We start from the raw sequence: 25,394 nt of genomic DNA, 5'->3' as shown, positions 1-25,394 counted from the left end.
TAAGAGAATAAGCCATGGAGTTTACTAAAGAAAATATATAACTGTTAGAACAAGTACAAAAAACTCAAAGCAAGATCAAGTTTTATGGGGCTAGGGCTCAATGGTAGAGCACTCACCTAGCATGTGTGAGGCACTGGGTTCCATCCTCAGTACCACATAAAAATAAATGAAATAAACATATTGTGTCCAACTTCAACTAAATACATATGAAAAAAAAGATCAAGTTTTAACTGTGATTCTCCTAGAGGCTGTGGCATTAATGGAAGCAAGAAGTAATGGTGGTGGTTAAGGTGGCCAGCAAAGGAGGTCATGGAAGGTATTCAGATATAGGAATGTATTTGGAAGGCTCAGCAAACAGGATTAGCTGAGTAAATGTAAGAAAGGCAAAGTTGGGATGCTATTGTTGTTTTGACTTTTATTTCTTAAATAAATCAAGGAAAAAACTCACCATTAACCAAGAAGGGGAAGAATAGGTTTTATTGTGGGGCTAACTGGATGAATAATTAGGAGCTTAGTTTTGAAAATGTTAACTTTGATATACTTATTAAATATCCAATGATAGGCTGAGTCAAGGTCAGGTGCACAACTAGTAGATAATTTGTAGATCATCACCATTTAAATAAAATTTAAAGCCATTAAGGCAAGAGATCACCTTTGTAGATAGATAAGGAACAAAGGATGAGCTCTCAGGGATAACAGTGGTGAATAATTATATCAAAGAAGACTGAGAAGGGGTACCCCAGGAATTAATAGGAACTCCAGAATCAAGAGGAATTCAGAAGTAAATGACATGTTTAACGGAAAGAATACTGATCACCTAAGGCAAATGCAGATGACAGTGGTTGAGAAGTTAGGCTATAATCATAAGAAAAGACAATATCTATTCAGAACAAATGGAAAATGTTACAAAGAAGAGCAAGCATTTCAAAACTATTTTCAATAATTTACCTGCACATTTTTTTAAAATTGGAACTAAATATTAAGCCATCAGGAGGGGATATTAACCCTTAGAGAGTAGAGACATAAGTGGCTTAGGTCACTTGAGCAGCCTTGAGCAGAGGCTGCACTGCCCCAGACCTAGGAACATTCACCCTAGAACTCCAACCTATGCCATTAACATGTCCCATCAAAATTGTGGCCAGGTATTCAGGCATGATTTCTCTCTTTTCATTTATTCTTTTTAATTACAGTTGAAGGTACTAGACCAGTACAATGAAAACTGCATATGGTAATAATCAATCCTAATGTCATCAGGGTTAAAAATATACTAAAGTCCTAGAACAAAATTAGTAGAACTATTATTCAATTCAAGTGATTACTAAGGACCATTTGGTGAATGTGAATTATTACAAACTGGAGTAAGCAAGCTTAGATTTCTATACAAAAGCTTTCCCTTTTAGAAGGAAAAGCTTCTAGAAGGATAGTCTTCCAGAAACCCAATACATAATTTTCTAATTAATTAAGATATGACGTTTCTCCCCAGAATTTCAGAACTCATGCTGTTATATTTTAGAAGGATTATGAATGGCTAATTACCTTTCTTTTAAAATATATAACCTAATGCTGAAAGATACTCTAAATTTCTCAACTAAGTAGAATACAGGACATAATACATTAAAGTATGTCTCAAGTTTATAAAAATAAATTATTTTAAAACAACTTTTAATGCTACATTAATGAACAATTCTGTTATGGCTTAAAGAAAAGAAGTCAGGATTAACTGTAAGTCAACTCAAATAACTTGTTGAACTATCAATGCATAAGTAGCAGTAGGAATAAGAATAATCAAGACAGATGAAAGAGCTCTATTTGTGGACTAGGAAAAAATAACATGATTTATGCTAACTGAAAATATAGTGGGAAAGGAAAAAAATTATGAAAGAGGATAAATAGAAGAAGCAATATGGATGGACATTGAGGACACTGAGCTAAGCAAAATAAGCCAGACACAGAAAGACAAACACTGCAGACCCTGCTTTTACAAGGAATCTAAAATAATAAAGTTCATAGATACAGAAAGTAGAATGGTTGTTACCAGGGATTGGGGGTGGATAAGGAAACAGGAAGATTCTGGCCAAAGGGTACAAAGCTTCAGTTACACAAAATGATTACTCTCTGGAGATCTACTATACAGTATAGTACCACAGTTAACAACACTGTATTGTATACTCCAAAATTTTTTAAGAAAGTAGGTCCAACAGTAAGTGCTAATAGAAAGTAGACAAATAAATAAATAAATAAATAAATAAATAGATAAATGAGGCAGGAGGAAAGTTATAGAAATGAATAGATATATTTATGACCTTAATTCTAATGATGGTTTCATGGATATATCTTTACCTGCAAATTCACCAAGTTTTACACATTTACTGGGTACAGTCTTTCTATGTAGAGAATAACACAACATTATATTATATAATCAATGTCATAGGGAAATGCAATCTTATATAAGACATAGGGACTTATATCTCATATCAAACATAAAAATCAATTTCAGTTAAAGACTTAAAAGTTAACTTTTATAGCTTTTTGAAAAAATGAGAGCATCTTTTATGACCTGAAGAAAGTTCTCACCATACAATTCATTAATGATTAATAAAATATAAAAACTCTGCAAAAGTCATTTTGAATTAAGTTTAAAAACCAAGTCACAGATTTAGAGTATGTTAAATGAAGGGTTAGTATCTAGAATGTTTTAAACAAAAACTCCTACAAATCAATAAGAAAAATACTTTCAATATAAAAAAAATCTAGCTACAAGATAATAAAAAAGCAAAGAATATGAATAACTATACATCAATCACAAAAACAGAAAAAACACAAAATGAAAACATATTCTATTAATATGAGAAGTGCCTATGGAAAGAGTACACACAGTGTGAATGGATGCAGAGCAACACATCAGGCAAACACTCATGGAAAGGGTGTCATTATACTCATATCACTCAAAGTAGACTTTAAAATAGGAAATGCGTTATTAGAGCATTAGCATAATTCATCAACATAACAAATTGGTGATATTAATTTAAAAACAGCTATAAAATTTAAACACATAAAATCTTTAATAGTTTTTGTTTTACAATAGATGTTTTATATTAAACTGAAAATGTAAACAAATTCCATTCCAGATAGCAAAAACAACCAAAATCACCCCTACCAAAAACAAAATCATAGAAATAAACTAAATGTGACCTTAATTAAGAAAACTATGAAGTCTACTTCAGGTCATAAAAGAAGATTTAACTATGAATTATGAATACATTGCTAAGAAACATTTAAATTCTAGGATCTCGATCTCTCTCTCTCTCTCTCTCTCTCTCTCTCTCTCTCTCTCTCTCTCCCTCCCTCCCTCCCCCCTCCCTCCTTCCTTCCCTCCCTCTCTCTCTCCCCTACATATGCATACATATATTCTTCTCAGATTAATGTTTTAAATTAATAAAACTCCAATCAGTAATCCATTCAACAGAGAGCTAAAGAAATCAAAGTGCATGTTTTCCCATGGAGTTTGCATTCTATGTAAGAAAGAGAAAGGTAGAAAAAAACTTTAACAAAAAATAACACATTTTAAGTGAATGAAATATTATGAAGATACTTAGCAAGTAATCGTATGAAATAGGTTTTGCAAATTATTGCCCACAGGCCAAGTCTGGACCACAGCCTGTTTTCATAAGTAAAGCTGACTTGAATGGCCCCACACAATCATTTGCATATTGTCTATAGTTGTTTTTTTTACTATATTTGAGAGTTGAGTAGGCCTAACAGAGATCATCTGGCATATTATGGCTAAAATATATATTGTTTGGCCCTTTATAGTTATGTAAATGTTATGAAGTGAGGGATGATTTAGATAAGGTGCACAAAAAAAAAATGTGATGTGAAAAATCAGAAAAACACCAGTGGAAAAAGTTCCCAATAAAGGAACAGCAAGGTCAAATATGAGGACAAGATTGCTGTGTTTGAGGAAAAAACAATTTTTAAATAAAAAATATATATATATATTTTTCTCATCATTAATCAAAACACTTAATGATTTTAAGCATTGAAATGATTTATATAGAAATGTTTAAAATGATTTTTTGAATTGTAAGAGAAAAGGCCATACAGCAGGTAAGACAAAGTACTAGGATCTGAAGTGGAGCAAAATATATTGCATGCATGTAAAATTATGTCAAAATGAACCCCAAGATGATGTATAACTACAATGCACTGATAAAAGCCTAAAAAGAGAAACTGTATACATAAGGAGGCTACCTCAGAAAGTACCAGTCATATAATAATTACTCAATAAATGAAAATTTTTTATCATTACAAATACAAAACAGAGAAAGGAGGTAAGAGTCATATCATACGGCTGGGATTGTAGCTCAGTGGTAAAGCCCTTGCCTTGCAAGTGTGAGAAATAAACTAAATGTGACCTTAAAGTGTGAGGAACTGGGTTCGATCTTCAGCCTCACAAAAAATAAATTAATTAATTAAAAAATTAATATTATAGAAAACATTTGGATAGTCTTAAGCTGGGATGAGAGGATCTAATTTAAAGTTTCTAAATGTCACTCTAATGGCAGAGTGGAGAATAATCTGTAAGGATTCAAAAGTAAAAATGGGTAAACTACTCAGGAGGCTTCATAAAATGTCCAGACCAAAAGTGGGGGAGCTTCTGACAGGCTAAGAGGAGTAAGAAGGAGAAAAATCTATGCCTTTGACATGTATTTTAGGTAAAGCCAGTAATATCACTAAAAGTCCGTGGGTGAAAAGGAGGGAAGACATTAGGGAGAGCAACCAGAAACAAAGGAGACTCCTAGACTTTGGACACAGCAATTGAGACTTTTGGTACATTGGCTGAAATAGGAATATTTGCGTGAAGAATTAGATTTTGGAAAGAGAAAAAGAACCAAGATTTTTGTTTTAAATATGTTAAATATGACTTTCTAATGGAATATCTAAATGGTGGTATTAAACAGGAAATCACAGAAAGACGTTTATAGCTAAGAAAAGTGATCAATCCTAAAAGATTTAGAACATCAGCAATATAGATGGTATTTAAAACCATAGGATTTGACGAGATTTTCAGAGACAGTTTAGAGAGAGAAAAGAAGGCTCAATAGTTTCTAATCTCACTCTAGTGGCAGACTGGAAAATAATCTGTAAGGATTCAAAACTAAAGTAACCCTGAATACTATGGCATTTAAAGATCAGGGAAAAAGCAAACCAAAGTAGACTCAAAGGGGACAGTCAGTGACAGAGTAGGAAAAATTGGAAAGCATAATATGAAAGGCAAGGAAAAAAAAGTTTCAAAGGTTGTAAAGAAGCACAAATGCTGCTTTACAAAAGCAATCTGTGTGGAGTCATTGGGAGTGAAGAGAAAAGGGGTGGCAAGATTTGTTGACATGTTTGAACAACTTTTTAAAGTTTTGTTCTGAAAAAGAGAAATAGTGCAACAACTGGAGGGATACAAAAGAATACAGAAATTTTGTCTTTAACTGGGAGTTTGTAGAATATATATACATATGCTGAGTGAAATGATCCAGAAGAGTCAGAGCAACTACTGATAAAAAAAAAATGGGGAGGGGGGAGAGCAAAGACTCTTTAGAGTGAAAGGAATAGGATATAGAGAAAAAACAAATTGAGCACTGGCTTTTGTTAGAAACACAGTCATTCTTTCCTTGATAAAGGAGTAAAGGCAGAGAAACAGGCACAGATGCAAGAAATCTTATGTATCGGGGTGGCAAGAAAGTGAGGACATTCCCAAATGTTTGGTTATATTTTCTCAGTGAAATACTAGATAAAATCATCAGATGGTACAGATGAAGTTTTGAGAATAGAGACAAAGTTTGAAGATAGTTGTTTGAAGATCAAAGATGCTCCTCAACGTATGGGGGGTTACGTTCTGATGTATTTAATGCACCTAACTTACTGAATATCACAGCTCAGCAGCACAGTACACTGTATAGTATTGGTTGTTTACCCTCAAGATCCCATGGCTTGGGAGCTGCAGCTCATTGCCCAGCATCTTGAGAGAATACCACACTGATACTATATGGCTAGGTGAGAAGAAGTGGGATATTGCCTCAAAGAAGATCAAGATTTCAAATGGTAAAGTAAAACAACTATTTATCAATGTCAAAAAGGAATGAGGTGAACACTTATCTCAAGTCTAAACTATAAAGAATTTCTTGTAAAAGAAATAGCCAATACTGCCATTGGATAATATCCAAGTTTTAGGATATACCAAGGAGGGGGGGGGAGGGGGGAGGAGGGGGAGGGGAGGAGGAGGGGGAAGGGGAGATGATGATGATATTTGGTGACTAAATTTAACAAATAAGAATTTATTTTTAAAAACTAAAGAAATAATAATACCCCAGAACCAACAAGCACACTTGGCTTCCGGGTTTTGATTTCTAAATACCATTCTTCAATATAAGAAATCGTGGGTTCTTGGGAAAATGGACTATTACAGAGTTGGGACAGCAGAAGTACAAGGGAGGTCTAAAATATTCTGTAGTTCCAAAAAATAAAGATATTCTCAGAAAATGATAGAGTCATATCAAAAGGACAAGGGAGTCAATTTGAGAGCTTTCAACAGCCAAATATGGAACATTCTGAATTACAAATTAATCATATTACTATAAATTATAGTCATTACTATATTTATATATATTTTATATATTTATATAAATATATATTATTTGTATATTTATTTATATATATTATATATATTTACATATATATTTATAGACATTTACTATATTACCATAAAATAAAAGAGATCCATGAGTCTATACTAATTTAAATAATAAGCGAACAAACAAATACATTGGGAAAGGGATACCTCTTCCTTACAGTTAATAAGTCGAGAACAAATGATAGATTAAAACATCATAATTTGGTGAATACATTAATATTCCTTTCAGGTAATAACAGCCAATATGTGGTACAAGCTGTCTTTTCCAGCTTCTAAAGATTATATCACATGTCCCCACCTGTTGTTTCCATCACCACATCTCCTACTGCTGAAGTCAAGTCTCTCTCTGTCCCCTTTCGTTAAGTACACTTGGGCCACAAGGATAATCCAAGATAAATTCCCATCTCAAAATCTTTAATAAAATCTGCAAAATCTCTTTTATAGTTATGGTAAATATGTATCAAAGGTTATGGAGCATTAAAATGAGGGCATCTTTGAGGATACATAATTCAGGCTACCCCAAATAATAGTACATAGAAAATAATTGGAAAACATGTAATACAATGTAAGCAACAATATTTCTCTGAGTAGAATTATTAGTGATTTTAATTTGTCGTTTCTCTCTTTTTCTAGAATAAATATGCCTGACGTCCATAACTGGGCCCATAAAAAGGAAAAGAAACTTAAAAGGCGACTTCAGATAGCTATTTCCTTTTGATTCTTGATCTTTAATATGTTTTTCACATAATGAATATTTACATGTTAATAATTAGATGCAGTTCATTATATTTCTTTCCAAGAATGGCATATTTCATTTTTAACTCACTTATTTAACAGACACCTATGAGATAATCAGTCTCTCATCCTCCTCTCACATGCTAGATCATCCAGGCTAAGTTCCAAAGGCAGGTGCTTTTATGACTCTTGAGTCACAAAGGGACTAGTGGCGCCTTTTTACTAATAAGAATAAAGAACAAATTATATACAAAGTTAAGCTGATGAATAAAACATACTGCATGATAAAAGAAGTTTAAGCAAATAAAATATCAAATGAAAAGGTAGTTAGAATATAAAAACATTTAAAGAGGGACACTCTACCAAACTACTTATCAATTGGAGCATGAGAACTAAAAACTTAACATAGAGAAAAAGATATTTGGAAGAAAACATTAAATAGGAAGACATTTCCTAAGGACATTATATATTTGGGATGATGAGTACAAAGCATTAAATACTTGATGTTTATTCTTTCAACAAAAGCTTCATAAAATAATGTATTTTTAATAAAAAGGTGTCCAATAATAAAAATAATCAGGATATACACTGAAAATATCTATATATCTGATCCAAGAAGTTAGACATGGCAGGTAATAAAAATAATCTTGATTTGTGTAGGATATATCAATGACACTGCTCATTTCAGCTCATTTGGAAACCAGAATTGATATTCATAAAGTTTGATTTGTTTGAGAAATTTTACATTTGAATTTTTTAGAAAGAAACTGGTCTATTATGCTTTTTCACCATGTTTATGTTTCAAATAATGTTGCTTTTCACTTTTAATTTACATTATCCATATCATTTAAGGAGATCTTATTTGTAATCCCCAAATATCAACTATGTTCTTGTGTGCAAGTTAATTAACCTCAGTGAAACTCAAAGGTAAAAACGGGGATAAAACTGCCAATCTCACCAGGTAGGTCTGTGGATCAAATGCAATTAGGTGAGTGTATATTTGGCTTAGAGAAGACTATCTCATAAAATAAAGGCATTCAATAAAGATTATTTTACTATTTATTCATGATATTTTGTTCTGGATGAATCCACAAAGATCCAACATCAGAGTCTCATATATGTATTCATTTATAGATATGTATTTGTTCAAGATCATATAGAAGTTGGCCATGCTTGAGGAGTCTGAAAAGGATATATGTAGACTTTGACAACAGTATCAAGATTCCAATTTTGTCTTAAATAGTGGCATTCTTATAAGCATTTAGATAATTCTTTAGTACATGATAAAACATATATGAATATAAATTCAAGTATATTCATAATTTCCACATGTCATAGTAATATTTAATAGGTAGCCGCAGACATATACCTCTGAATATGAAATAAAAATGGTCTCTTTCAAGCTATTTTGTACCACCAACCTATTTTTTTTCTCTTTTTGGTACCATGAATTGAACATAGGGACAACTTAACCATTGAGATACATCCCCAGCCTGTTTTATGATTTATTTTGAATAAGGATCTCAACTAAGTTGTTCAGGGCCTTGCTAAGTTGCTGAGACTGGCTTTGAACTTGTGATCCTCTTGTCTGAACCTCCTGAACTGCTGGGATTACAGGTGTAAGCCACCACGCCGGGACCCCTAAGCTATTTTATAAACTACAAGCAGGTGAATTGTTTAAAAAATAAAATTTTATATTTTACTCTTCTCTTAATACCTTATGATGGCTTTTCCCATCTCTTTATGATGGAGAGCAAATCTTATGTCTTATGGAAAACCACATTATAATTGTCCTACAGATCTCAAAAGCCTCCTCTCTTGACTTCTTTGCTCAGTGCATCAGTGTTACTGGCTTTCTTTTAGCAATTCAAACATCCCATGCTCTAACTACAAATCTTTGCTCATGCTGCCCCCTCTGATCCTATTCCATCCTTTTCTCACACCACCACATTTCCTCAACTATTCCTTACATCAAAGCTCTATCATTCTCTGACCTTACCCACTTCCTGTCCCACAAATTAGGTCAGGCCCTCTTGTAATACATTCCCAAAACATCTATAATTCTCTTTCAGAGTTATTATAATGATCATACCTAGGTAACTATGTAATAGTTTACTGTAATAGTTTAGTGTCTATTTTCCTTAGTAGCCTATAAGTTTCAATGGAGCAGAACCTATTTGTTCATTGTGATATCCCTGAAGTCTAACAAAGGAGTTAGTAAATAAAAATAGGATGAATAAACAAAAGTAAATTCCGATATTTGACACTCTCTGCAAATGGTCAACTTCAGAAAATAAATTAAGGTGAAAAATATACCATCACCTTTGTGACTATTAAATTAAGTAATAAATTATTTTTCATGTAATAAATATTCAATAAATGCTAATTCATCCTCGTTTGCCGAAGAGCATCTCCTTTGTTTATAATTATTAAAAATTTCTGTTGGACTTGGAACACTAAGGATAATTCCAAAAGTAACAACTGCTGTGAAAATTTTATGAGTTCAACATTTGTTAGATATATTATCATAGAAAAAACATGAAGTTGTTATCCTAACTCTAAATGTAAATGATTACATGACATTGGGTACACACTATACACTTAAACTCCCTGGGTCTTCATTCATCGATCAGTAAAAGAGGTTGAACAATTATCACAAATGCCTTTACATTAATGATATTAATTAAGAGATTTTCACATAATGTATTATGACCTATTCAGAAATCACATTCCTTTATAGTATCTCAAAATAGCTAAACTTTCATTTTTTAATAACAAATGACATCTATTTAAATTTTTATCTTAATCAAATGTTCCATTAGCCAACTTAAAACAAACAAAAAACACCAAAGCTTGAAACTCACTTTTTTTTTAAGTAAATGACTGATCTTTAAAATTGTTCAGTGATGTAATAATCCTACCTTATGTCCATAACAAATTTATTTATTTTTTTATTATTTCTTACATACATGACAATAGTGGAGTGCATTACATTCATAATTTTTTGCATTACAATTCTTAATACACCTTTATACCACAATTTAAAGCAACTTTTACTTGATAACCTATCACATGATCTGCAAATATTTTTGTTACACAATACCATCAATAAAAATGCCTGCACATACAGCTAATGTCCATGTGTATCCATTTATTTATGAAGAGTTTATATGAGTATACTGCCATTCAATAGTTACTGTAAGCTTTGCTATAAGCCACACACACTTCTAAGTGCAGGAACCCATCAAGACAAAGTCCTGGGTTCACAGAATTTCATTTTAGTAAAATTTCATTGAAAAATCTAGATTCAATAAACAAACAAGGAAGATAACTCTCTACAATATAAGTGTTAAGATGAAAACAAATGATTTGTAATATCTGTAGGTGGTCTTTTTTGGTAGGATTGGAATAATAGCTGGGGATACAGTAATGGAGGGAGAAAAATAATAAATGTAAAATCCACAATTAAGATAAAGTTGGTATGTTTAAAAGTAAGCAGATTAGCAGGCACAGTGGTGCATGCCTATAATCCCAACAACGCAGAAGGCTGAGGCAGGAGGATCATAAGTTGAAGATCAGCCTCAGCAACTTTATGGAGATGCCAACCAGTTCAGCAAGACCCTGTCTCCAAATAAAAAAAGATAAATAAATAAATAAACAAATAGGTCTGGGTTGTGGCTCAATGGTTAAGTACCTCTGGGTTCAATCCCTGGTAAAAAAGGAGAAAAAAAAACCATACACATACAGATTAAGAAAGGCACTTACAAAAATAAAATCATGTCACATAGTCTGTTTTGTGGTGCTATAATAAAATACCATAGATCGGGATATTTATAATGAAAATTTGGGGCTCACAGTTCCAGAGGCTAGGGAGTCCAAGATCGGGGACCAGAATCTGGTGAGGGTCTTTTTATGTCATCCCATGGCAGAAAGCAGAAATCATTTACACTTTGTAGGATAATGTTTGTCAGAGCATATCTTCAATATGTTAAATATAAGAGTTTTGAATCTCTATGTACATTAGGGTTACATCAAGCCTATATGCAGGGGGACCAACCATATCCTATTTGAAAGCACTTTATATTCAGAGATTAAAAATGTCATATAAAACAAATTCACTAACAAAATAAGTTAGTTTGAGATATGAAAAATGTTTTATCCAGATATGGAACAAAAACCAGTATAATTTCACTAAACTTAAGAATTAACTGAAGTATTAATTGCTTTCATTATTTTGGATGAGACATATTTTAAGTAATTGAGATTGACATGTTTTTTTTAATTTTCATCTGTAATAATTGGCTTATTATTCAGTCTCTCATTTTGTATGCTAAAGTTATATACATTGAATTGTTGGGATGTATTAAAACAACAATTATAGTTGTTACTATAATTGAGAAGAATTTCAGATTTTTTAAAAAAGAGCATTTTATGACTAGCATCTTTATATTTTCCAAGAACAATTTAGTATACGACTTCTACTCTCTTTTAGAAATATGAATGAGCATGACAGCATTCTAATATGTTTTTAGAAATATTATGTCTCATTTACCAAACAAAAGAAAAATATCAAATCCAATAAATAATATGCTTATAAATAACTTACTTCAGTTATTTATAAGACATAAACAATAACAGCTAAAGGAATTACAGTGAGATGAATGGATAAACACTTTGGATTTTTATTAAGATACACTAACTTATATGTGATAAGGGGCAGAGATGAGCACTTAATATAAACATAAATGTATTAATTAAATTCCTTTCAAAATTGGTAGTAGAGTATTACAAAGAAAACCCATCCAGAATTCTAAATAACAGTAAAAGAAATTCAAAACAAGAGTCATTTATCAAAGGGTAAAAGGTAAACTAAACCAAATTTGTCAGATAACTTGAAAATGTAAGAAAGTACTGCCATTAGTAGTTTGGACATTACATATATTTGAAGAGTAAATGACACTGGTATAAAGTAAATGCTTGAATAAAGTGAGTTTCTGTGCTCTAATTCTGTTCTCTGAAGTATACAACATTTTTCACAATTCAGTCTCTCATTTTGTGTGCTAAAGTTATACACATTGAATTGTTGAATGTATTAAAACAACAATTAAAGTTGTTCCTATAATTGAAAAAAATGTTTCAGATTTTAAAAAATACCATTTATGATAGTATTTTTATATTTATCAAGAACAACTGAGTATAGTACCTCTACTCCCTTTTAGAAATATGAAGGAGCCAAATAAATTATCTTTGCTAGAAACTTTCTTTTATAAATGAAGCATGACAGCTTTCTAATATATTCTGTTTGGGGTTTCAAAGTAACATTGAAAAACTACTCCAATGGTATATAGGGTATAATTGCTACTGTATTACTTTCAATTAAGTTAAACCACATTGCAATCAACTACTTTGAGTTATAGTATAGACCTGCATCTTAAATTTTGATAGATTCCATTAACACTATCATAAGAATCACTACACTTTCCCTTTCAAAACTTCATAAGTTTCAGAGGCCTTATAACAAATGACAACACTGCCATCTAGTGCCCCATGACTATTCCTTCCACATTTATAAAAGGGAGTGGTGTACAACCAAGAGAGGACCTAGCCAAAAAGGTAGGCACTAGCCACATGTAGCTACTACCTGAAGGGTACTAATTTGAACTCAGGTGTGCTTGAAGTACTGAACATTAATTGAAATTCAAATAATTAGTGCAAATGAAAGTAGTTAAGTATCTCATTGATTCTCACTGCGATATGTATCTCTTTAGATTTTCTATATCCTCTTAGTTCAATTTGGGCAGTTCATATACACCTAGAAATTTATCAATATGTTCTACATGTTCCAGTTTTTTTTTTAAAGAGAGAGTGAGAGAGGAGAGAGAGAGAGAGAGAGAGAGAGAGAGAGAGAGAGAGAGAGAGAGAATTTTTAATATTTATTTTTTAGTTCTCGGCGGACACAACATCTTTGTTGGTATGTGGTGCTGAGGATCGAACCCGGGTCGAACGCATGCCAGGCGAGCGCACTACCTCTTGAGCCACATCCCCAGCCCATGTTCCAGTTTTTTGAAGTATAAATTTCCAAAATAGATTCTAATGATCCTCTGGATTTCAGAAATGCATATAGTTTTATCCATACCTCCCCTTTTTTTTGTCTTGATTTTTGTTGATTTGGGTCTTATCTCTCTGTGATAAGATTGGCTAAGAATTATCAGTCTTGTTTATGTTTTCAAAGAATCAACTCTTCCTCAAATTATTCCATGAAATACAGAGAGAATGCTCCCAAATTCATTATACAAAGTCAGTATCACCTTGATAGCAAAAGAAACAAAGATACACCAAAGAAAGAAAACTACAGAATAAGAATGAACACAGAATGCAAAAATCCTTAATTAAACTGTTTTAAAAAATACATTAAGACGACAGTATACCAAGATCAAGTGGATTTCATCATAGGGATGCACAGCTTGTTCAAAAACCATTCATCACATAAATAAAATTAAAAACAAAAATCACATGATCATCTCAATAGATCCAGAAAAAAAGCTTTTGACAAAGTCCTATACCCATTCATGTTAAAACTGAAGAAACTGAGGCTGGGGTTATAGCTCAACAGTAGAGTGCTTGCCTCACACATGTGAGGCACTGGGTTTGAGCTCAGCATCACATAAAAATAAATAAGTAAGTAGATAGATAAATAGAGAGATAGATAGATAGATAGATGATAGATAGATAGATAAAAGATATTGTGTCCATCTGCAACTAAAAACTGTTTTATAAAAAAATGAAGAAACTTACCACAACATTATAAAGATGCAAATCCAAGGACAATACCATACTGAATGGAGAAAAACTGAAACCACTTCCTCTAAAATCAACAAGACAGGATGTTCATTCTTACTACTTCTATTTAATATAGTTCTTGAAATCCTAACCAGATTGTTTAGGTGTTAGAAGAAAATTCAAGGAATATTAACAGGGAAAGAAAAAGTTAATTTATTGCTGTTTTCTGATGGCATGATCCTAAATGTAGAAGACAATAAAAACCTCACCAAAAGACTTCTAGAACTGATAAATTCAGCAAAGTAGCAGGATCAGAATATAAGGTCAACATACAGAAGGCAATAGCTTTCTATACACCAATAATGAATCTACTGAGAAAGAACACAGGAAAACTATTCTATTCACAATAGCCTACAAAAAAAAAAAAGAAAGAAAGAAAGAAAATATTTGGGAAAAAATTAACCAGGAAGTAAAAGACCTCTACAATGAAAACTACTAAACACTGAAGAAGGAAATTGGAGAAAACCTAGAAGATAGAAAGAACTCCCATGTTCTTAGATTGGCAGAACTGATGTCAAAATGGCCAAACTAATAAAAACAATATACAGATTCAGTGCAATTCCCATCAAAAATACCAATGACATTCTTCACAGAACTATGAAAAAACAGTCCTAAAATTCATTTGAAGAAATAAAAGACTCAGACTATTCAAAGCAATCTGAGTAAGAAAAATTAAACTGGATGCACTACAACACCTGATCACAAAATATACAACAGAGCTATAGTAACAAAAACAGCATGATATTGTTATCAAAACCAACATGAAACCCAATGAATAAAAAGAAGATGCAGAGACAAACCCACCAAGATACAGTCAACTGATATTCAATAAAGGTACCAAAAACATATGTTGGAAAAAAGATACCCCTTTTAAGGGGTGCAGGAAAACTGGATATCCATATGTAAAATGATAAACTAGATTCTTAGCTTTCACCTGAACAAAAGTCAACTCAAAGTAGACCAAAAGAATTAGGCTATAAACTTTGCAACCGGTAGAAGAAAATGCAGGATCAACATTCTAACATATTGGCCCAGGCACTAACTTTCTTAATAAGATCCCTAAAGGGCAAGAAATAAAACCAAGAATCAAGAAGCATGATGCCATAAATTTAAAAGCTTCTGCATAGCAAGGAAATAAGAGCATGAAAACAGAGTCTACAGAATAACCACCTCTGATAGGGGATTATTATCCATAAAATATAAAGAACTCAAAAAACTTAACAAAAAAAAACCTAAGTAACTCAATCAATAAATGGGCAAAAAAGAAAAAACTAAACAGAAATTTTGCAAAAGAAAAAAGCACAAATAGCTGAAAAATATGTGAGGAAATGTTCAATATCCTATCAATCAAGGAAATGCAAATCAAAGCTATACTAAGATATCATCTCATTTCTGTTATAATAATAATCATCAAGAATAAAAATAAAACCTGGCAGGGGGCAAGGAGGAAAGGGATGACATCATCCAAGCAGCTCTGGAGGCCAAGACAGGAGGAACAGAAGGATCACAAATTCAAGCCAACCTCAGCAACTGTGAGGCACTAAACAACTCAGTGAGATCCTGTCTCTAAATAAAATACAAAATAGGGCTGGGGATGTGCCTCTGTGGTTGAGTGCCCAAGTTCAATCCCTAGTACCAAAAAGAAAAAGAATACAAATAACACTAATGGCTGGCAAAGGTATGAGAAAAATGGTATTCTTATACATTGCTGGAGTGGCTGCAAATGAGTACAACCACTTTGGAAAGCATATGGAGATTCCTCAAAGGACTAGGAATTAAACCACTATATGACCCAGCTATTCCATTCATAGGTATTTATCCAAAAGAGCTAAAATCAACATCTATGGTGATACAGGAACATCAATATTTATGCAATTTATAATACCCAAGCTATAGAACCAGCCCAGGTGCCTGTCGAAGATTAATGAATAAAGAAAATGCAGTATATATAAATTGAGTTTTACTCACTTGTAAAGAAAAAAATTATGACACTCACTGGTAAATGGATAGAAATGGAGAACATGTGTTAAGTGAAATAAACTAGACTCAGAAAGTCAAAAGTCTAATGTTTTTCTCTCATATACAGAGCTGGTAGAGCTAGAAAAAGTATGGAAATAAAAATAGGGAAATCCCATGAAAACAGAAAGCAGATCAGTGAAGTACAGAAAGGGGACTAAGAGGGATGGAAGAAGGACAGGAAAAGGAAGAAACTGTGGAAGACTAGGAGAAGAAAATAAGGGGAACAGTTGTTAGGAAGGAGGAAAAGAGGAAGTACTGGGGACTAAAATGGGGCAAATTGTATTTCATGCACATAAGATTATATCCAAATGAACCCCACTACTATATATAACTATAATGCCCTAATAATACATTTTTTAAAGAATTTAAAAGTGTTCACCAAAGCAGAAGACTATAAGATCAAGAAACTAAAATTAATTGTATATGCTCATATAAAACAAAAATTAAAAAAATACAATTTTGAAAGATACAATTCAAACAACAAATGTTGAGAAATAGGTATACATCTAACAGACCATGTTCAAGGTACGAACACATGAAATTGAGTTCAATAGTATTAGTCATTATAGAAAAGAAGATTAAAACTACAACATTCCACTTAACATACTCTAAAGTATGAATAAAAACAGACAATAGTAAGCATTGATGAGGATGTACAAAAACTGAAACATACATAAATTGTTAGTGTAAATGAAAAACAGTACCTACAGGATGTACAATCAGCAGCTTCTTAAAACATTAAACATAAATTTACCATACCATCTATCAATTATACTCCTAGAAAACTACTGAAAGAAAACAAAAACATAGGTCCACTGAAGAACATATTCATGTTTATAATGGCATTTTTATTAATAGTCAAAGCACAGAAATATTCACAATGTTCATCAACTTATACATGGACCAAAAAAAGGCATTGTATACATATAATGCCATTCACTAATTTAAAAACTAAAATCAATATATTAACAAAGTAAAATAAAAACTCCTATGATCATTTAAATTAAACAAATACACATTTCCAATAAAAAATGTTCACAAAGTAGGAATAGAAGGGAATCTCTTCAAACTGAAAAAGTCAGCTTGAAAAACAACCTAATCACGGCTGGGGTTGTGGTTCACTGGTAGAGCATTTGACTAGCATGTGTGAGGAGGCACTGGGTTCAATTCTTAACACTACATAAAAATAAGTGTGGCATATATACACAATGGAATATTACTCAGCAATAAAAGAGAATAATATCATGGCATTTGCAGGTAAATGGATGGTGGTAGAGAAGATAAGTGAATGCTAAGTGAAGTTTGCCAATCCCAAAAATACAAATGCCAAATGTTTTCATTGATATAAGGAGGCTGATTCATAGAGGCGTAGGGATGGGGAGCATGGGAGGAATAGACTAACTCTAGATAGGGCAGAGGGGTTGGAGGGAAAGGGAGGGGGCATGGGTTACTAATGATGATGGAATGTGATGATCATTATTATCCAAAGTACAGGTATGAAGACATGAAATGGTGTGAATATACTTTGTATACAACCAGAGATATGAAAAATTGTGCTCTATATATGTAATAAAAATTATAATGCATTCTGCTGTCATATATAAATAAAAAAGGTCCACCAACAACTAATAAAATATTTGGGGAAAAAGAAAAAAAAAACCTTACATCAGACAAGAGTATCCAAATAAGAAAGGAAGAAACACACTGCCACTAGATGTAGAAGACCTTATTAGTATACAGGAATTCTAATAGAATCTATTAAAAAGGTATAGGAACTAAAATGTGAGTTTAGCAACACTTTGGGATATGAAATCAATTATAAATACTAGATAAAATCAGAAAAGAAATAGTTTAAAATACCACTAGCTATAACATCAAAATATAAAATATGTAGGAGAAAATCTGACAAAAAATGGAAAGCCTAAAATATAGTGAAAACTATGAAAAGTTGCTGAGATAATTGAAAGAATAATTAACAAAAATAAAAGACATATAGTGAGTCAAAAACTCATTGCAGTTAAAATATCAACTCCTCAAATTCATCCATAAATTCAGCTCAATCCCAGTCTAAATCCTAGCATGTTTTTTGTGAAAACTGACAAGCAGACTCTAAAATTCATAAGCAAATGCAAATGAAATTTAATAGCCAAAATAAATATGAAAAATAAGAACAAGGCAGGTAAAGTGGCACATGCCTGTAATCCCAGCAACTCAGGAGGCTGAGAAAAGAGGATCTCTAATTCAAGCCTGGTCTCAGCAAATCTGGCAAAACTGTCAGCAAGTCAAAATGACCCTTTCTCAAAATAAAACATATAAAAGACTGGGGATGTAACTCAATGCTAAGGCATCCCTAGGTTCAACCCCCAGTACTTAAAGAAAGAAAAGAAAAGAAAGTTGAGTTGAGGGATGAATAGCACCTGATTTCAAGACTTATTTAAAACTACATTAGCCTATAATCCCAGCACTTGGGAAGCTGCAGCAAGGGATGGCAAGTTCAAAGCCAACATCAGCAATTTAGCAAGGCTCCAAGCAACTAAGTGAGACTCTGTATCAAAATAAAAAATAAAAAGCTAGGGACATGGCTCAGTGGTTAAGCGCCAGTGGGTTCAATCCCTGGTACCAGACAAACAAACAAACAAAAACCTACACTAAAAGTGCTGTTGGTATAAAAAGTAGATTTATCCATGTAATATAATAGCACCCAGAAAGAGATCTACACATATACAAACAGCTGATGTCCTACAAAGATGCACAGGCAATCCAAGAATACCTCGGGACAGTCTTTAAACAAATTGACTTGAGCATGCTTAAACATTTAGATGCATAAATTGAGTGAAAAGAACTTCAACTCATCACTTATAATATATATTAACTCAAAATGACACATAAGCTTAAATGGAAAACTCTTAAATATGAAACTTCTAGGAGAAAACCCTTTGGAACCTTTGGTGAGATTTCACAAAATAACAAACTGGTAAGTAGAAGTTCATCTTAATTAAAAACTGTTCAAGAAAATACTTTTAATAGGATAAAAAGACAAACCAAAAACTAGAAAAAAAAATACAAATCACACTTTGATAAAGGTCTTGTATCTAGAATAAAGTATCCTGAAAACTCAACAATATAAAAATAAAAATCCATTAAAAAATTTAACAATGTATTTAATAAGATACTCCATCAAATAAAATATGCACATGACAAAGGATCACATGAAAAAAAAAAAGATGCGGGGCTGGGGATGTGGCTCAAGCGGTAGCGCGCTCGCCTGGCATGCGTGCGGCCCGGGTTCGATCCTCAGCACCACATACCAACAAAGATGTTGTGTCCGCCAAGAACTAAAAAATAAATATTAAAAAAAAATTCTCTCTTTCTCTCTCTCTCTCTCCCCTCTCTCACTCTCTCTTAAAAAAAAAAAAAAGATGCTTAACATCATTAGTCATTAGGGAAATAGAATCTAAAATGAAAATCAGGTATCTTTACACAATTATTACAATAGTTAAATTGTAAGGCTAACTGTACATAGGGTTAGAGATGTAGAAGGACCAAAACTCTCCTCTACTGCTTAAGGGAATGTAAAATGGTACAACCATATGGGAAACTGTTTGGCTGGATCATTACCAAATGAAAATATCTATTGGCACAAAATCATCACTGTTTTTGATAATTACCAAAATTATTCCCTAAAAAAACTATCATAAAAAACTATTTCTTCAAAAATTAATCATAATAAAAAAGACTGCACTAAAATTATCTGAGTTTTCTTAAGTCTTATATTTTGTTCCATGTTCAAAATAAGATCTATTGTTACTTTACAATTCAGAGTAGGAAAAAAAAATGCCCCAAATACAATTAAGAGAATATAAAAAAAATATTATCTTTCTTAACAATACATATGGAATTTTGTTGGAAAACCTAAGAAATAGAAATTCTGAGATAATAAATGAAAATTATAGTTATCAAAGATTATTTTATTATCTGAAACCAATAATGCCAACCAATTATTTAAAATGAAAAATATAAAATACTTACAATAACATGTTCCCCTAAGTGGATTACCAACATAGCGATTTTCAGAATCACATCTGTAAAAACAAAAACTTATTTACTATTAAAAATGTAATTCAAAGCCTCATGCTTTTCTTTATTTAAAAAATTAACTTTATGTTAAACATCTTAAAAACTAAATTGCTAGGTAAAATTTTAAAAACAAGGTCTCACTAAAGTATAAGGGAGACCAATAGCATAGAGATTCAAAGGGGAGGGAGGACAGCAGAGCATGGGGAAGCACTGAGTAATGAAATCTACCAAGTTATGCTATGTCCCTGTGTGACCACACTACAATAACTCCTATTTATATATAAACAACCATATGTACTAATTAAAATAATAATAATAATAGTAGTAGTAGTAGTAGTAATAATACGAGGAAGATCAATACAGTACAGCAAGTGGATCATAGGGAGGGAGGACAAAAGGGAAAGGGCAAGTCCTGGGAAATGAGATTGATCAAAGTACACTATGTGCATGTATGAATATGGCATAATGAATCCCAATGTCATGTATAACTATAATGCAACAGTAAAATAAGAATTACAAAAGAAATGAGTCTTCAAAGACTTATTTGTAAAGACGTTTGTGAATGGAATGAAAGAAAACTACATGGAGAGAAAGAAACATACTTAGGAGAATTATAAAATATCAAAAATATGGGACATGATTATGAGTTTGGCATATGTATCATTCCTCAATAATGTAAGGAGAAGAAGTTGAAAGTCTGGATGAAGACATAGAGATAATTTTAGGTAGAAGAAAACATTGAGGAAATTCATAAATCTGTATTTTCAACCTTGTGATATTTTTGAAATTAACATAGTTCCCCACAGTTTCTATGAAAATTAATCTGCATTTTAAAAATATCTTCTCAGTTGTGTTGGGAAGTTTTCTCTAAAAAACAAAAATCCCCCCAAAAGTAGACTAATATGGGTTAAACTCAGAAGCTCAAACTATTGGTTCACGTAAGGAAATTATTAAAAATGAAAAAAAGAGCATTCAAACTCATGAACTCCAAGTTAAATACATCAAAACTATGGTTAACAATAGCAGTGGGAGAAAAGCATGGTTTTCAAAATTATTGAAATATACAGTCTCCATTCCATTTCCAGAATAAAATTAAAATGAAAATTTATACTTAATAGAGTATAAATTTTATACTTATAGCTTCATTTGCATAATATTATTTCTTGAAATATTTTCTACAATAAATATTATGAAATATATACATCAGGGTAACTTAATGCAGTGATTTAATATTTAAATTAAATTAAGTTTAAAATTTAAAGAGGTAAGACAGCTTCAAAAAAGTCTTTGGTTTTAGGAGATCTCATTAGTACAGAAAAATATTTTAATATAAATATTTTAATTCATGAAGAAGCAAATATTGGGAGATAATTGGTAAAATAATCACATAACATTCTAACTGTATTTTTAGTGGTGTGTCTCCTAATTATTATACCATCCAAAAAGATGAACAGTAAAGCTTTCCCAAAGATTAAAGTAATAATTTCAATAATTAAAATAAAAATTTGATAGCTTTCTATACCTCTAGCTCTTTGAAACAAAGAAACATTGGGTATTAGATTGTGATTTCTCCAAAGATTAATGTTTAAGTTGTAGATATATAAGATATATAACAGCATTCTAGCTTAAGAAAATAATCGTTATTGCTAGGTCAAGCACTTCATAATCTACACTATTCCTATGCCATTGCTAAATTCTTCAGGCTTACCTCCTTAAATTCCATCACTTCACACCAAGGCTACACCACTGAAGGACTAATTTACATATGACATTATAGATAATGTGACTTGTCATAAACAGCATCACAATTCTACTGTTACAATGGGAAATATTCAGCATAATATTCCCTGTATATCCTACATGCCCAAATAAACTTCAAAATTTCACAGCAATCTAAAAATTATAACTCTCACAAATGACAACAGATTTCAAGTAATTTTTAATTGATTATATACTGCATTTAAGAATTTCAGGATATGAACGTATTTCTCCAATATATGGCAGTAATAATTTTCTTCTTTGTAAATAACATTTAGTTTATTCAAATTGCAAAATTTTATAATGAGCTGAAAATTAATGTAAAAATATTTACTCTAAACACAATACAAGTTTTACAAAGAAATGGCTATTTTTTCTTTCCAAATCACAAATTTTCTCAGAAGAAGGAAATTACAGAATCTTGCCTAGGAAGTAAAACTTAATCTTTCACTAGTCAAACTCAGAATTTTATCAGAAATAAGAAACCAACACCACATTTTTGAGCATTAAATGGAAAGGGTTGGAGAATTTTTAAAGTTGTCCAACCTAAAAATTACATTATATTTTTAAATTTTTTATAAATGCAAATTAGAAGCATCCTACCTAAAATGCTTTGTATTAACCAATGATTATCATGAGAATTTTCACTGTATTAAAAGTATTTTTAAATATATGAATTGAAACAGCAACCTTTGATAGTTTAATTTTAGGTATTAAATGAATTATAGTCTCCTGCAAATAGCCAATGAGATAGATAGTTCCACAGGAAACATAAAAATGAGATTTTAGACAAACAGCTTAACAAATACAAAAGTGCATGCAAAAATAGAAAGACATTCTTTATTCTTCATTAGGATAGATCGACATCATGATAGCAATTAAATTCAAAGAAAATTTTAATTCAACTTAATTGAATTAAAGAACTGCAATGAGATTTCAGAGGAGCTAAAAAAGTTTATCTAGTTACTCACCTGAAAAAAATAAACGTAAGAATAGCCAGGAAAAATAAATGAAAAAGAAAAACAGCTTTGAAGGGAGCTAAATTAAGATATTAAGGTATACTCAAAGTCTCTATCATTAAATAGTATTGCATTTAATATTAGCACATCAATAGACCAAAAGTATACAACGGAAATTCCAGAAACAGACTCAACTATCATATATTGAATACTCAGTATATGATAAATAGTGCCTTAAATTATTGGGGTAAGATGGCCTTTTCAATAAATAATGCTAAGACAACTGGATAGCCATTTGGAAAAATGTAAAAATTACATCCAATTTTAACACCTTACACAAAAAGCAAGCTCCAAATGGATGAGAAATTTGAAAGTAAAACAAAATAAAACTTTATAGATACATGAGAAGAAAATTTGGGTGAATTACACTATAACTTTAAAAATTATATAAATTTAAAAATTTCAGAGATTAGACTGTTGACTCATTTGTTTGGACTTAAGCTTAAGTAGCTCCCTGAATGGGCAATTTTTAAAAGGCTAAGAAATATGAGTACATTAAAAAAAGTTTGCATAGCAAAAGAATATGTCATTAAAAAAGTTAAAAAATTATGACAAATTGAGAGCAAAATATTTGCATATATGTCAGAGAAAAAGAAATAATCTCTAATTTACAAATAACTCTTTAAATATAATGGAGGAAACTAACATACAGAAAATTTTGCAAAAGACATGAATGCACAATAGACAAAAAGTGATATAAAAATAGCTCTTAAACATATAAAAAATGCTCAACTTCAAAAATGTACTTGCTGTTAAAATTATACCAACATGCCCATTCTTTCCTACAAGATTGAAAAATGTTTTCAAAACCATACTCTGCTTACAAATCTGTGAATAAAGAAGCCCACCCATATTTGTCTTCTGGAAAAATAAAATGAAAAAAAAATTCACTATGGAGGGGAATTTGGCAATACCTGACAAAATTATATATGTATTTATTATTTGACCCAATAATCTCACTTAATGGAATTTACTCTGAAGATAAACCACCAACATTATAAATAAACACACACACACAAACATAAACACCCAAATATTCAGTGTAGCATCATTTTGATTACAAAATATTAGAAAATACCTAAATTTACAGGCATATAGATTTATTAAACTATATACATGCATACCATGTTTACTTCTTTAAATGAAATAAAATCAAAGAATTATGAAGATCTTTATGATCTGATATTGACTGAGTTCCAGAAGATATTTTAAAGTAGATATAAAAAGTAAAATTCAAAAGAGTATCTATAATATATCTATAATATTTTCATTTGAGAAAGAAGGAAAAATCTAAATATATAATGTTATGGTTTGGATATGAGGTGTCCCTCAAAAGATCCTGTGCTAATGCAGGATGGATTGGAGGTAAAATGGTTAGATTATGAGAGCTATAATCTAATCAGCCCTTCCTAGTTTGAAAGGACTAAGTGATAACTATAGGCAGGTGGGTGTAGCTGGGGAGAAAGGTCACTGGGACATGCCCTAGAAGGTACACCGCGAGGCCCCTTCCCCTCTTTCTCTGTGCCCTGAACCCCATTCAGCAAGCTACTTAAGTCCAAACAAATGAGTCAACAGTCTAATCTCTGAAATCATGAGGCCCACATAAATTTTGCCTCCCCTAAATTGTTCTTGTAAGAAATTTTGGTCACAGTGATGAAAAGCTCACTAAAATACCTACTAAATAATGTGAAAAATTAAATTAAATCAGACCTTGCAGCACACACCTGTAATCCCAGCAACTCAGGAGGCTGAGGAAGAAGGATCACAAGTGCAAGGCCAGCCTCAGCAATTTAGAAACACCCTATCTCAAAGTAAGAAGTAAAAAGGATTTAGGGATGTAGCTCAGTAGTAAAGGATCCCTGTGTTCAATCACAAGTACAAAAAAAAGTTTATTAAAAAGTATAATAATGTCAATATTGATACCCCACATCCAAGACAATTTATTATTAAAAATTGAAATCCAGGCATAAAAGTATGATAATACCTCCAGTAGTACAAGAAGTGTAAATGCTAAAATTATAAGGCTGTTTGTGATATTTCCAATAATTGTTAACTTGAAGTAACTAGATAATCTGAGACAAACTTAAAAAAAATGTTTTTAATGTTTACAAACACTGAGGAGCAAGAAAGTAAAGAACTATTATACCAGGATGTAAATCCCAGGGTATTGAGTCTTTTGGAGACTTGGAGACTCAATAATCCAAGGGCTCATAATCGGGAGTCAAGGTTGAGAAGAGTTATTTCAGAAAGAAAGAAAAGGAAGG

At 31.6% G+C, this 25,394-nt stretch overlaps 1 protein-coding gene across 1 annotated transcript in view; it reads right to left on the bottom strand.

The window, feature by feature from the left end:
- Window positions 1–25,394, bottom strand: part of ATRNL1 (attractin like 1) — a 716,619-nt gene that overhangs the window by 470,541 nt on the left and 220,684 nt on the right. Inside the window, exon 21 of the mRNA XM_081268108.1 lies at window positions 20,306–20,358. Within this exon, the coding sequence (XP_081124234.1) occupies window positions 20,306–20,358 (53 nt within the window). The remainder of the gene's footprint in view (window positions 1–20,305; window positions 20,359–25,394) is intronic.

This window comes from Spermophilus citellus (assembly GCF_964194105.1).
Source record: "Spermophilus citellus genome assembly, chromosome: 15".
NCBI lineage: Eukaryota > Metazoa > Chordata > Mammalia > Rodentia > Sciuridae > Spermophilus > Spermophilus citellus.
The sequence above is the reverse complement of the archived record's forward strand: the minus strand, read 5'-3'. Positions and strand labels throughout refer to the sequence as shown.